The sequence below is a fragment of the Lethenteron reissneri genome, chromosome 2, assembly GCF_015708825.2.
Source record: "Lethenteron reissneri isolate LAM-NWPU_2019-01 chromosome 2, ASM1570882v1, whole genome shotgun sequence".
In the NCBI taxonomy this organism is placed as follows: Eukaryota; Metazoa; Chordata; class Hyperoartia; order Petromyzontiformes; family Petromyzontidae; genus Lethenteron; species Lethenteron reissneri.
In genome coordinates, this window is record NC_083780.1 from 826,963 (window position 1) to 839,282 (window position 12,320).

The window sequence follows — 12,320 nt, forward strand, 5'->3', positions numbered from 1 at the left end:
TGAGCGATACGGTGGCACTCACGGTGCGACATTCACCATGGCGTTACATTCCCACTCCGAGCTCACCACTCGATGGTGCGGTCCACGGAGACCGCGTGGAAGGAGGGTGACTTGAGCAACAATCATCGACGGGGTCGTGCACGAAGGCGCTCCCAAATGCAGGTTAATAGGAATTGTGATCAAGGCTGCGGAAACCTCAAACCGAAGCTGTCGTTGGTGCGTTAGTACATGCCAGTTAGTATGTGCGAGTTAATTGGTATATGCAAGCGAACGTGTTAATACCGCCGGCAAGGTAAAGCACGGGGTAGGCTGTCGCCTTCGTTGTTGCTGTGGCGACCTCCACGTGCGTCACCGCTATGGTCGCCAGCGAGTCTCCACGCACAGCCAAGATGGCCGCGGCGGTAGTGGTAAAGTCGGCGGTGGAGTCGGCGGTGGTGGTGTTGGTAGGGCTGGCGGGGTTGGTGGGCCGAACTGAGCTGAACATGAGGGGGTGCTCCAGCGCAAATGAGAGCGTGCGGTCGGGGAGAGAGGAGGAGCGCAGGAAGCCGCGGGCCCGCACACCTGCGCTCACACACTGCGTTGCCAACGACAACAAGCCCACTACTCAACACCAGGTCCAAAACTCACCACAATAACAACACAAGCATCGAACCACTCAATCAATATGCGCATGGCGAATGTGCTGAGGGGAGAACGGTGTGGTGAGGGCGGTGTGGAGAGGGCGGTGCGGTGAGGGTGGTGCGGTGAGGGCAGTGTGGTGAGATCGGTGTGGTGAGGGCGGTGTGGTGAGGGTTGTGTGGTGAGGGTGGTGGGGTGAGATCGGTGCAGTGAGATCAGTTTGGTGAGGGCGATGTGTTGGGATTGGTGCGGTGAGTTCGGTGTGGTGAGGGCAGTGTGGTGAGATAGGTGCGGTGAGGGTGGTGCGGTGAATTCGGTGTGGTGAGATCGGTGCCTTGTGGTTGTCTTCTCGTTGCCGCTGTTTGGATATAAGCGCTGGGTGCGGAGCTATCCCTCCATGGCTTGCAGGGTGACGAGGTGGCGAGGTGTTAACTACCTCGGCTGGTATGCAGGAGGTCGTGGTTTCCATCCCAACCCTGATGCCTGTATATTTGGTGTTTTGCATGTTCTCCCCGTGGTTGTGTGGATTTTTCTCCGGGTCCTCCGGTTTTTCTCTACACATTTATGAACATGCTTTTCATTTGTGGCCAGGTCTCTTTGAAAAATAACTATATAGCTATATAGTGGGTTTTACCTGCTAAAATAAAAAATGGTTCAGTTTATACTCTTTGGTTCTTTCGGTAAAGTCACGTAGGTAGAAAATTCATAGATCACGACGTTTCGATCGCAACATAAGCAATCGTCATCAGGTGGGACAACCACAGCAAGAAAAAACTGCTGAAGTAGGCGAGAGATCTGCCGTGGCACGAGGCATTATAGTAGTGTATAGTGTAGTGTATAGTAGGCCTCGGTAGTAGAGGGGGGGGGGAGAAGTGGGGGGAGAGAGGGGGCGGGGCAGAAAGTGGACCCCACGGCAGCACCCGGGTCACTGGAGTAGAGATTGGAGAGAGATGCACACAGAGAGAGAAAGACACAGAGAGTCGGAAATAACAGCTGACATAGGCAAGCAGGATGGAAACATCCCAGTCATAAGACTTTACCTGGGTAATAACGTCCTTCCAATGATTGCTCAGTTTGTACCCATCCTCTCGGTTGAAGTTGTGTCTGTGTAAATATATCTGCCGAGGCCTATATAACCTCGTGCCACGGCAGATCTCTCGTCTACTTCAGCAGTTTGTTCTTGCTGTGGTTGTCTCACCTGATGACGATTGCTTGTGTTGCGATCGAAACGTCGTGATCTGGATTCCTGCAGTCACGAACGCTTCAAATCAAGATTGAACCGCCTCTACGGGGAGGGTTTCCACACATCTGTCACCTGATCGAGTCGCTAACCTTTCTGAAGAGATGCTGCGACACCAAGGTAATACCGATCGCCCCCCACTCTGTCTCTCGCCCCCCATTCTGTCTCTCGCCCACCACTCTATTTCTCGATCTCCACTCTGACTCTTGCACCCCCCCTCCCGCCACTCTGTCTCTCGCCCCTCGCAATTATCTTTTGCTGAGGTTCACATGGGAGCTGAGGACGCTAGGGCAGCGATCGGTTGTTCGGCCGGTAGTCGATGACCTTCACCAGCCGGAGACCCTTCCAGCAGACGGCGTCGTATGGAGAGAGGGCCATGAACTTTGCACTCATCTGTAATTTGTGGTGTGGTGAGACTGGCGGTGTGGCCAGGTCCTGCTCTGGGCCGGGGGACCTGCGGGCTGTGTGGGTACGTCGGATACCCGAGTATGTGCTGCGGCGCGGTGAGGATGGGGCGGTGATAGTGGTGCTGTGAGGCCAGTGTGGTGAGATTGGGGTGGCCGCTACCGCTCCAGGCCGGGGGTCGGGCACGCCGCTGCGAGGGTAGGTGATCCACTTGCGCGTGCCGTCGTCGTGGTGACGGTAGGAGCCGCGGAATGCGGCTCTCACATCCGCCATGCGGTACACACACACGGCGGAGAGCCGGGAGCTGCACGCCCAGCACGCAACGCCACACCGAGCCACACACCACCACGCCATACCAGGCCAAGCTATGTAACACCACACCAGACCACGCCACACCGAGCCACACCGAGCCACGCAATATCACACCACGCCATACCAGGCCAAACCATACTGAGCCAAAACCAGCCACACATCACACCAAACCACACCATACCAAGCCACACCACGGCAAGCCACACCGAGGCACACACCACCACGCCATACCAGGCCAAGCCATGTAACACCACACCAGACCACGCCACACCGAGCCACACCGAGCCACGCAATATCACACCACGCCATACCAGGCCAAACCATACTGAGCCAAAACGAGCCACACATCACACCAAACCACACCATACCAAGCCACACCACGGCAAGCCACACCGAGGCACACACCACCACACCATACCAGGCCAAGCCATGTAACACCACACCAGACCACGCCACACCGAGCCACACCGAGCCACGCAATATCACACCACGCCATACCAGGCCAAACCATACTGAGCCAAAACGAGCCACACATCACACCAAACCACACCATACCAAGCCACACCACGGCAAGCCACACCGAGGCACACACCACCACGCCATACCAGGCCAAGCACACCACGCCGAGCCATAAGAACACCTTGCACGTCATGTACACCACATGAATCCCACACACCACACGCCAGACACTCACATTCATACATTCACTCACTCACAAGCAGATACACACAATCACTCACACAGTCACACAATAAAGAAAAAAATACAAATACAAAGATCCCCCGTGTAGCCTTAACAGGCTGTTGGGGCAAGTGCTCTTAGTGCTCACCAATTGAGGCCGGCATGCCGCACGAGTGGGGGGTGTGGCCAATACCATAACGGCCGCCTTTGTATCTCCAGTGGTGATATTCGCACACCACACTAGGTACTCATTTCATACTCAATCGACCTAGCGGAGGTCCAGGACCAAGTTCAACGTTCAAGTTGATCTTGTTTAACCAGGTCATAATTCAGACCGGTTCACATATTCATAACTGATGTTGGCTGTGAGCAGGATTGAAACTCAAGTCGCTGGATTATCGGCGCAGTACGCCAAGCACTGTGCCACCGCTACCCACACACAGATAAGCGCAGCTGACAAAGATCCCCCACGAGCACTTAAGATGGTCGGCACAGCACACGAGGGGGTGGGTGGCCAGCACCATGCCTGCCTGCCTTTATCTCCCCAGTGGAAATATTTTACACACCGCTAATTTAAGGCCGAGTCAACCTAGGAGAGGTCCAGCACCGTTTCAGATAATCGTCACTGGTATTGGTGGCCATGAGCGGGAAACGAACTCGGGGTCCCTGCCGAGTTTGTAGCGCAGAGCGCTAACCGCTAGTCCACTACCACTCCCAATGAGCACAGCGGACTCACACGCATGCACACACGCACGCAATGCGTTCCCTCCCCTACCCCACACGGGACTCACGTGGGCCCCCCAGTGAGAAGCAGGTAGAGGGCCCCCCGTGACAGCTGAGCCCCCCGCACTTGGGAGAGGAGGTGGGGTGGGGTGTGGGGGGTGGCGCCGCACTCCAGGTGCGATTTCAGGAAACTAGTCCAGCGGCGCTGCAGCGTGCGGAGTCCACCCACGTCTCCCTGAGACACAGAGGGAAACACGGGGATACACGAGGAGACAAAGGAAGACATAGGGACACGAGAACACAAACCCAGGGAGACAGAGACACACATGTGGACATCAGACACAGGGGACAGACACAAGAAGTGGGAGCCACAACCCAAACACACAAAGACAATTCAACCCGCGCACACACAAACACAATTCACACGTGCCTAATTCACAAATACACTGTGCATGCACACACCACCAAACCACACACCATGCACACACAAAAACACCTCCCATTCACCACTAAGTGGTTATGATACCACCACAGCGCTTGTGCCAGGCTGTGCACTTTCAGCTACGAGGCTACATGAAGTGTCGAAGGCTCGCTGGCAGAAGTTTCACGGGACAGACCCAACAGGTGCCATGGGCAGACTGACAGAGATGACTGGCAGATGCACCACCTGTGCCCCCTACTGTACCAACTTGTATTTTAGATGCCTGGCGCTCCCCTCATTGTTGTGAGCACAGCTACTCTGCCCTCCGTTGCTGCTGGAGGGCGACTGCCTCCAACTGCACATGTAGCGTCCTTCGCGAGCCTCCTCCTCTACATAGACCGATCTTGAGACCACTGATAAAAGTGATCACTACTGGCAACGAGGGCATTTGGGAGCTGCTGATTAGTTCCCTGCTGAGCTACGAGCGAGGCTCAAACTGGATTTACGATTTGTGCTCTTAACTAACACGGTACCGGAATTTTGTTCACAATTGGGGCGTTGATGGGGTGCTCTGCTCAGTGGATAATAGAGGCCCGAGGTGTAAATTGGTGCCCCACATATAGGCTATGTATTGTACACACGGTGGCTTTCAATAATCAGTTGCTTAATATTGAGTAAAAAAAACTGAAATGATAGACGGACACCCGATCATGTATTTGATGGACTTGAGACGTTTAACTCTCCACCTCACTCTCACCTTGCACATAGACACACGCAAACTCTCCAGCTCACTCTCACCTTGCACACAGACACACGCAAACTCTCCACCTCACTCTCGCCTTGCACACACACACGCTCTCCACCTGGTTCTCACAGTGCACACGCACACACATGCATGCTCTCCAACTAGCGCTCAGCTTGCACACACACGCATGTTCTCCACCTCATTCTCACCTTGCACACGCGTGCCACACGTGCCACTCTAGGCCGCGTGTAGAAGTCGTACTCCTTGGCCGTTTCACTGAAGAAGAAGTAAATCTTATCGTCGTCCTCGTCGTCATCGTCGTCCTCATCGCCATTGTCACCATCTCCGCCATCGGCACCACCGTCATCGTCTTCTCTCACAAACGCCGATCCAGCAAAAGTGGGTTCTGAAAGCAAACATCGTCGTCTTTCACCACCATCGTCAAGGTGAGCGTCTTCTTCATCTCATCATCACCATGGTAATTTTATACTCAACTCCATCACCACCATCATCATTGACATCACTTTATACTGAATGACATCACCACCAGCATCACTGGCATCATTCTATACTCAACGCCACCACTGCCATCATCGTCAAGAGTTCGTACCACATACACCCCCACACCACACCACATACTTCAGCATGCATGGCTCACAAGACTGAGCGAGCGAGTGGGCGGGTGAGTGAATAAGTGGTGGAGCAAGTGGATAAATGAGTGAGCAAGCAGGTGGGTGAGTGAGTAGATGAGTGATAGAGTGAGTGAGTGAGAGGATGAGTGAGCATGTGAACGAGTGCGTGGTGGAGTGAGTTAATATGCGAGTGGGCAAGCGAGTGAGTGGGTGAGTAGATGAGTGAGCGGGTGAGTGAGCGAGTCGGTGAGCAAGTGGGTGAGCGAGTGGGCAGGCGAGTGAGTGGGCAAGCGAGCGCGTGGGTCAGTGGATGAGTGAGCAGGTGAGTGAGCGAGTAGATGAGCGAGTGGGCAGGCAAATGAGTGAGCCAGTAAGTGAGTGGGTGAGTGAGTGGATGAGTCAGAGAATGAATGAGAGAATGAGTGAGCGAGTGGGTGAGCGAGTGGACAGGTGAGTGGGCAGGCGAGTGGGTGAGCGAGTGGGCAGGCGAGTGAGAGAGTCGGTGAGTAAGCGAGTTGCACACCGTTGAGCCAGCTGGAAAGTGGCTCAGTCTTGAGGTGGGGTCGCGACCCCATAGAGCGAGCGATCACCGACTCCGAGCCGAGGAAGTTACTCACAGTCGCTGTGTACAGGTCTCCGTCTGGCACACACACACACAGAGGTCCCCCGGGTAGCCTTCACAGGCTGTCGGGGAAAGTGCTGTTAACGAGCACCTATGGTGGGGTCAGCTCTGCGCCCAGCCACCTTTGTGTTCCCAACAAACTTCAGTGGTGATGTTTACACACTCCACCAAGTACTGATCTAAGGCTGAGTCGACCTAGAGAAGGCATAGGACCGGTTAAGATACTCGTCACCGAGGTTGGTTGTGGGCGAGAATCGAACTCGGGTCGCCGGGTACGGAGCGCGGTGCAGCACTAACTGCTGCACCACCGCTGCACCACACTAGACGAACACACGTGTGTGTGTAAACAACACACGTGTGTGTGTGTGTGTAAACAACACACACGCACACACGTGTGTAAATAATAATGGCAGCAGCAGCCGCCGCGGATCGTCTCTTGGTGGTGATGTCACCACGGTGTTTGTGCCAGGCTAGGTGCACACTGAGGCCGTCGCGTGAAGCGAGGAAGGCCCGCTGATAGCAGCAGGCGCTGTGGGTTGCACGTTGCCGTAGTCACCGTTCATGAGCGACGAGAAGGGCTGCGTCGGGTGGTAAGGACACCGGCCCCGGCCCGTCTCCGTGGGCAACAGCAGCTGCAGTGAGCGCATATCCTACATTTGCACACACACGTATACATACACACGTGTACAAAACAAAGATCCCCCCATAGCCTGAACAGACTGTTGGTTTAGAACAGAACAGTTTATTTAGAATTCCCCTGTGAGCTAAGAGGCTCTTGAATAGAGTTTCATCAACAACAACAAAACTGTAAAATTAAGAACACAACGTTTGCAACAGGTCGCATAAAAATTATGAATACAATAAATACAGCAACGAAAAAAGTAAACAAATAAAAAAATGTACAATATATTACTTAATAATAAATTAAATATTTAACTAAAGTGAACATTAAGATTAGAGAAACATATTGCAAAATAGTGCATCTAGAGTGAGGAATAAGATTCTATAAAATATTGCAAAACGACGAATTGAAACAGCTTTGCTAAAATAGTTTTCCTGTGCAAACAACAATTTAAAGTAACACTAGTAATCATACCAATCACCATGACACTGCACACATTACAACAGGACTCATAGACAGAATAATAAACACATTCCTGCGGAGGGAGGTAGAAACGTTGGATTGCTCGGTCAATGGCCAGGGTCAACGGCGGTGTGATGTATTCCGCAAATATGCCCAACTGTGAGGGCGGGCACATGCCGGCGTGAGTAGGTTAAACGTTGAGTTTTATAAGGGCACCACAGGGTGACCAGCCCCTCCTCACCCATCCCCACCCCTCCCACCCCCCACCCAGCCCCACCCTCCCCACCCAGCCCCTCCCCACCCTCCCCTCCCCACCCAGCCCACCCTCCCCACCCAGCCCTCCCCACCCTCCCCCTCCCCACCCAGCCCCTCCCCTCCCCACCCAGCCCCACCCTCCCCATCCAGCCCTCCCCACCCTCCCCTCCCCACCCAGCCCCTCCCTGCACGACGGACATAATAATCCACTGTGGGCTGGTGTAACCAGGAGGTTCCTACCAGTATAAAAAAACTAATTGTATGTCATCTACTTGCTTCAGCAGTGGCAGATTGGCAGGAATGCACTTGAAGGAAGTGATTTAAGATAATTGAGTGAAGATAGTGACTGTAAATCAAGTTTTGTGATGATATTATTCCAGTGACTAGGGGCAGCCACTGAGAATTACCATTTACCAAAACCTGTTTTGTACCTAGGAGCATTCAACAAAAACAATGATGAGCTCCTCAGGTTAGGTCTGGCATCCCGTGGTGTCAACCGATCCAACAAATACTCTGCTGAATTGGAACTAAGGACATTTTGAATAATCAAAGCCTGGTGAATCATTCTGCGATCATGGAGGGATGTTAGGCCAGTCTCTATATATCGGTCACAATGATGAGTTTTCTAAGGGGCATCCAGAGCAAATCTTAGAGTCGAATGATATATTGGGTTGGTGCAGTTTTGATAGCAATAGCAAGCACCTATGAAGGCCAGCACGGCACACGAGGGAGTGGGTGGCGATGTTTGAGGCCGAGTCGACCTCGGGGAGGCCCAGGACCGGTTTTGATAATCGTCACTAGTGTTGGTCGTGAGCAGGAATTGAACTCGGGTCGCCGGGTTCATAGCGCAGCACACTAACTGCTACACTACCACTCCCACCATTGTACAAACACAACAACAGCAACAACACCCGCCATTCGCGATCAAGTGGCGGTGACATCAGAACGGTGCTTGTACCAGGCCAGGTACACTTTGAGGCCACGTGAAGTGTCAAAGGCTCGCTGAAAGGAGGTCACGGGATAGACCCAGGTGGTATGGGGAAACTTAGATGACTGGCAGATGCACCAACTGTGCCCCCTACTGTGCGAACTTGCTGTATTTTAGCTGCCGGAAACTCCGGTTGCGGTTATGAGCATCGCTCCTCTACCCTCCGTTGTTGTTGGAGAGTAACTGCCTCCAACTGATCAATAGGGTCCTTCATGAGCCTCCTCCATAGAGGCCGGTCTTGACATCACTGGTACTAGTCTTCCGCAAGTCCAATCAGCTCTACATCCTCCTGTACTGCATCAGTCCATCTCTTCTCCAGCCCGTATCGTGCCTGTTTAGCCCTCTCTATCCAGACCAAACAGAAGCTGCTTGGGCATGCAGTGGCTGAGTATGCGGGCTACATGGCCCAGGCAATGCAACCTTGTCTTCCACAGGAGCTCACTGATGGAATGATCGTAGGGAGGCCAGCCTAAATGTATCTAACCAGAGTAGATGTTCCATTAGAGGGGCCCACGTTTCACAAGCATAGATAAGGGAAGATATGACTGTGGCCAAGAAGACCCGAAGCTTCGTGTGGAGCGACAGACCAGGTAGCTTCCACGCTGATACAGCTGATAAAAAGATAATGCTGCTTGACTGATTCGGAGTGAGACCTATGCTGTCAAACCGGAGCCGTTATGAGCACACTGCCCAGGAATGGAAAACTTTCACTCTCTCCACAACTGCCCCATTACCAATTGCGAGTTGTGTGGGTAGAGTGTCTGATAATAATTAGTGGCATGCTCTAGGTTCTGCAGTAATGCCTCCAACTCCTCCTCTGAGTGAGCAGCAATCACCAGATCATCAGTATACATATGTAATGAGTCTAACTGAGTCGCAGACGTTGTCTTGGGAGCAACACTATTTATTCAGAACTCAAAGTAACATAACACAACCTACACTTGGGTCTTGAATGCTCATCAACCACGCTACGGCAGAAATAGATAGGTTCACTATCCCGGCCCAGACCACAAGCTGGGTCCCGGACCGCGTGGCTAGAGGCTTCTTTTACCCGACGTGGATCTTCAGCACCAGCAACCCGAAGAACCCCGATCCCCTCACGGGCCCCCGTTATATGGGCCAGGGCTGGGGCTAGCTCCGCCCCTCGCCCCGCCCACATTCTAGATCTCTCCGGCTCTTTTCCGAAGGCTCCCGAGAACTCTTCTATACCACGTGACCGCCCAGCGGCCCCCGTCCACCGGTGGCCCCCCTCCAATATCATCCGGTCACGTGTCGGCAGGTCAGCCAGCGTATCATGCCCCAACATAACCCTGGCTGGTTGACGCGCCCTCTCGCTCCCTCGCCGGGAGCCCACACCGCACACTGTACGTGGTGCCTCCGCGCTGACCAGCGCTCACCCAAGCCCCGCTAGGGCTGGTACTACACCCAGTAAGCGAGCTACACATAATGCCAACACATTATCCGCCGTGGCTTCGTAAGCCCGGCACCACACAGTGACAATCACAGTCACGACACATATGATGGTTAACCAATCGGGAGCCATCCCTTGACCACACCTGGGCATCGATCAGCCTCCCATTGTATCTCTACCAGATGGAAATTCCTCCGGTACAGCCATCGAAGGCTTCACGAACGACGTAGTCGAAATAGATATGAAATAATATTGGAGCCAGAGGACATCCCTGTCGCACCCCAAGGTGAATAGGGAATGGCTCTGACTCCTGGACAAGTAGTTTTACCCGGGCCTGCCCACCATAATGAGGGTCCTTAATGATTGTGCGCAAAGAACAACCCAGAGCCCAGGTCTACTGATGGTATCATAGGCCTTGACCATGTCAATAAAACTGAGATGTAGATCCTGTTGGAATTCCCTACACCTTTGCTGTAGCAGATGGAGAGAAAATAAGGCATATTTGCAGGACTGTCCTTTCCTACAAGCCTGAGCCTCTCCTTACCAGGACCTTTCCCGGCACACTGAGGGGGGAGATGTCCCTGTAGTTGATACGGTCTTCTTAAAGAGGGGGACTACCAGGGCATTCCCCCAATCCTGCAGAACCCGTCCAGTAGTCCAGACTGTTATTATGATGTCATATAGGGCTGTCTGCAGACAAACGCCACCCTCCCTAAGCATTTCGCTTGGGAGATCTTCTCTCCCTGGTGCTTTTCCTGGTCTCAGACTCTGGATAGCCTTCTGTACTTCCTCAACAGATGGCACTTCAGCCAGCCACCCCAGGGGGTAACTACTTCTTCCAATATTTGAGGCACCACAGCCTCATCAGGTTCATCCCCACTTAGCCCCATGATATTTTCCAGGTTGAGGGATTTACCCTCCGCCAAGACCTTACAGAAATACTCAGCAAATTTACATACTTATTCCTGGGGATCGGAAATCGAATCACCTTCCTTTCTCCTAATGATGGTGATAGGTGTGGCGCTGCAAATTACTTTTTTAAAAATACTTATTTGTGATCGCGGGCTACAGAGGCAACCACCCATCCTTGCTGCGCCGCACGGCTCTTCGAACCTCCGAGCGAAGGCTGTGGTAAGCTTCATTCTCTCACGTGGGATGCTGTAGACAGTGACAGTGGTTCTGTAGCCTTTTCTCAGCAGCCGGAACACCTCCTCTGTCAGCCAGGGTCTGTGGGGAGGTTTGGTCCGTGCACCCATAGCAGCCATTGCAACTGCATGAGCCATAGTCTCTAACCTCGCCCATTTCCCCTCAGCATCAGGAGTGGGGGACGATGCCAACCTCAGCTGCAAAGGATGATGAAATTATCACTTGCAACTTTCATCAGCTAGCTGAGACCAAGCCACTTTGGGTTTAAATGGGGTCCTGGATGTACACCCACCACTGGAGTGGAAGAATGGCAAGCGCATCTTACAGATGATAAGCCGATGGTCAGTGGGCAGATCAACTCTGTGGTAGGTCCTGGTGCCGGTATCTGCTGTTCCATCACTATATAGTCCAGCAGATGTTCTTTCTTGGACCTGGCGTGCATCCATGATGTGTGGATGTGCCCATGCCGGAACAGCGTGTTGGTAAGTACAACCTCATGGGCTGCACAAAAGTCTAGTAGCCTCCTACCATTGATTTTTAACTGATCTTTCCCATACCTTCCAATTATTCCAGACCAGGTGCCAGCATCATGACCAACTCGGTCATTAAAATCACCCAACAGGATGACTCTATCCTGAGGGGCCACTTTAGCTAGCACCTGTGACAGGAGGTCATAGAAGGCATCAGACTCATTGGCCTTGCCTACATCCCTCCACTGTTTTTCTTTGGTGGGGGCATAATTAACCACAACCACTACTCCTCCCTTCTGGTTGATGGGAAGGTGAGCCCACAGTAACCTGGGGCTTACAGTTTCCCACACCTGACCGCCATGCTCCTACACCCCTTTCGTTTAATTGTTCAGAAGAAGAGACACTCCCTGTTGTTTGGCAGTCTCCTGCCCCGAGAAGAGGACTGTCGACCCCTCATGGTGGCAGGAGCCAGAGCCAGTCCACCGGACCTCCTGAATACCACAGAGATCCAGGCAATACCGGTCCAGCTCCCGACAGAGGAGTGGCAGCCTCTCCTCCGCAGTGAGC

The 12,320-nt window shown here is 53.1% G+C and overlaps 1 protein-coding gene across 6 annotated transcripts in view; it reads right to left on the reverse strand.

The window, feature by feature from the left end:
* The window catches only part of LOC133340264 (semaphorin-4C-like), a 49,304-nt gene that overhangs the window by 13,645 nt on the left and 23,339 nt on the right, over window positions 1–12,320 (reverse strand). For all 6 annotated transcript variants that reach the window (XM_061548370.1, XM_061548388.1, XM_061548378.1 and 3 more), the window contains 6 exons: window positions 6,956–7,049; window positions 6,301–6,417; window positions 5,355–5,551; window positions 4,048–4,214; window positions 2,426–2,567; window positions 283–574 (listed from right to left, as the gene is read on the reverse strand). In XM_061548370.1, coding sequence (XP_061404354.1) covers window positions 283–574; window positions 2,426–2,567; window positions 4,048–4,214; window positions 5,355–5,551; window positions 6,301–6,417; window positions 6,956–7,049 — 1,009 coding nt within the window. The remainder of the gene's footprint in view (window positions 1–282; window positions 575–2,425; window positions 2,568–4,047; window positions 4,215–5,354; window positions 5,552–6,300; window positions 6,418–6,955; window positions 7,050–12,320) is intronic.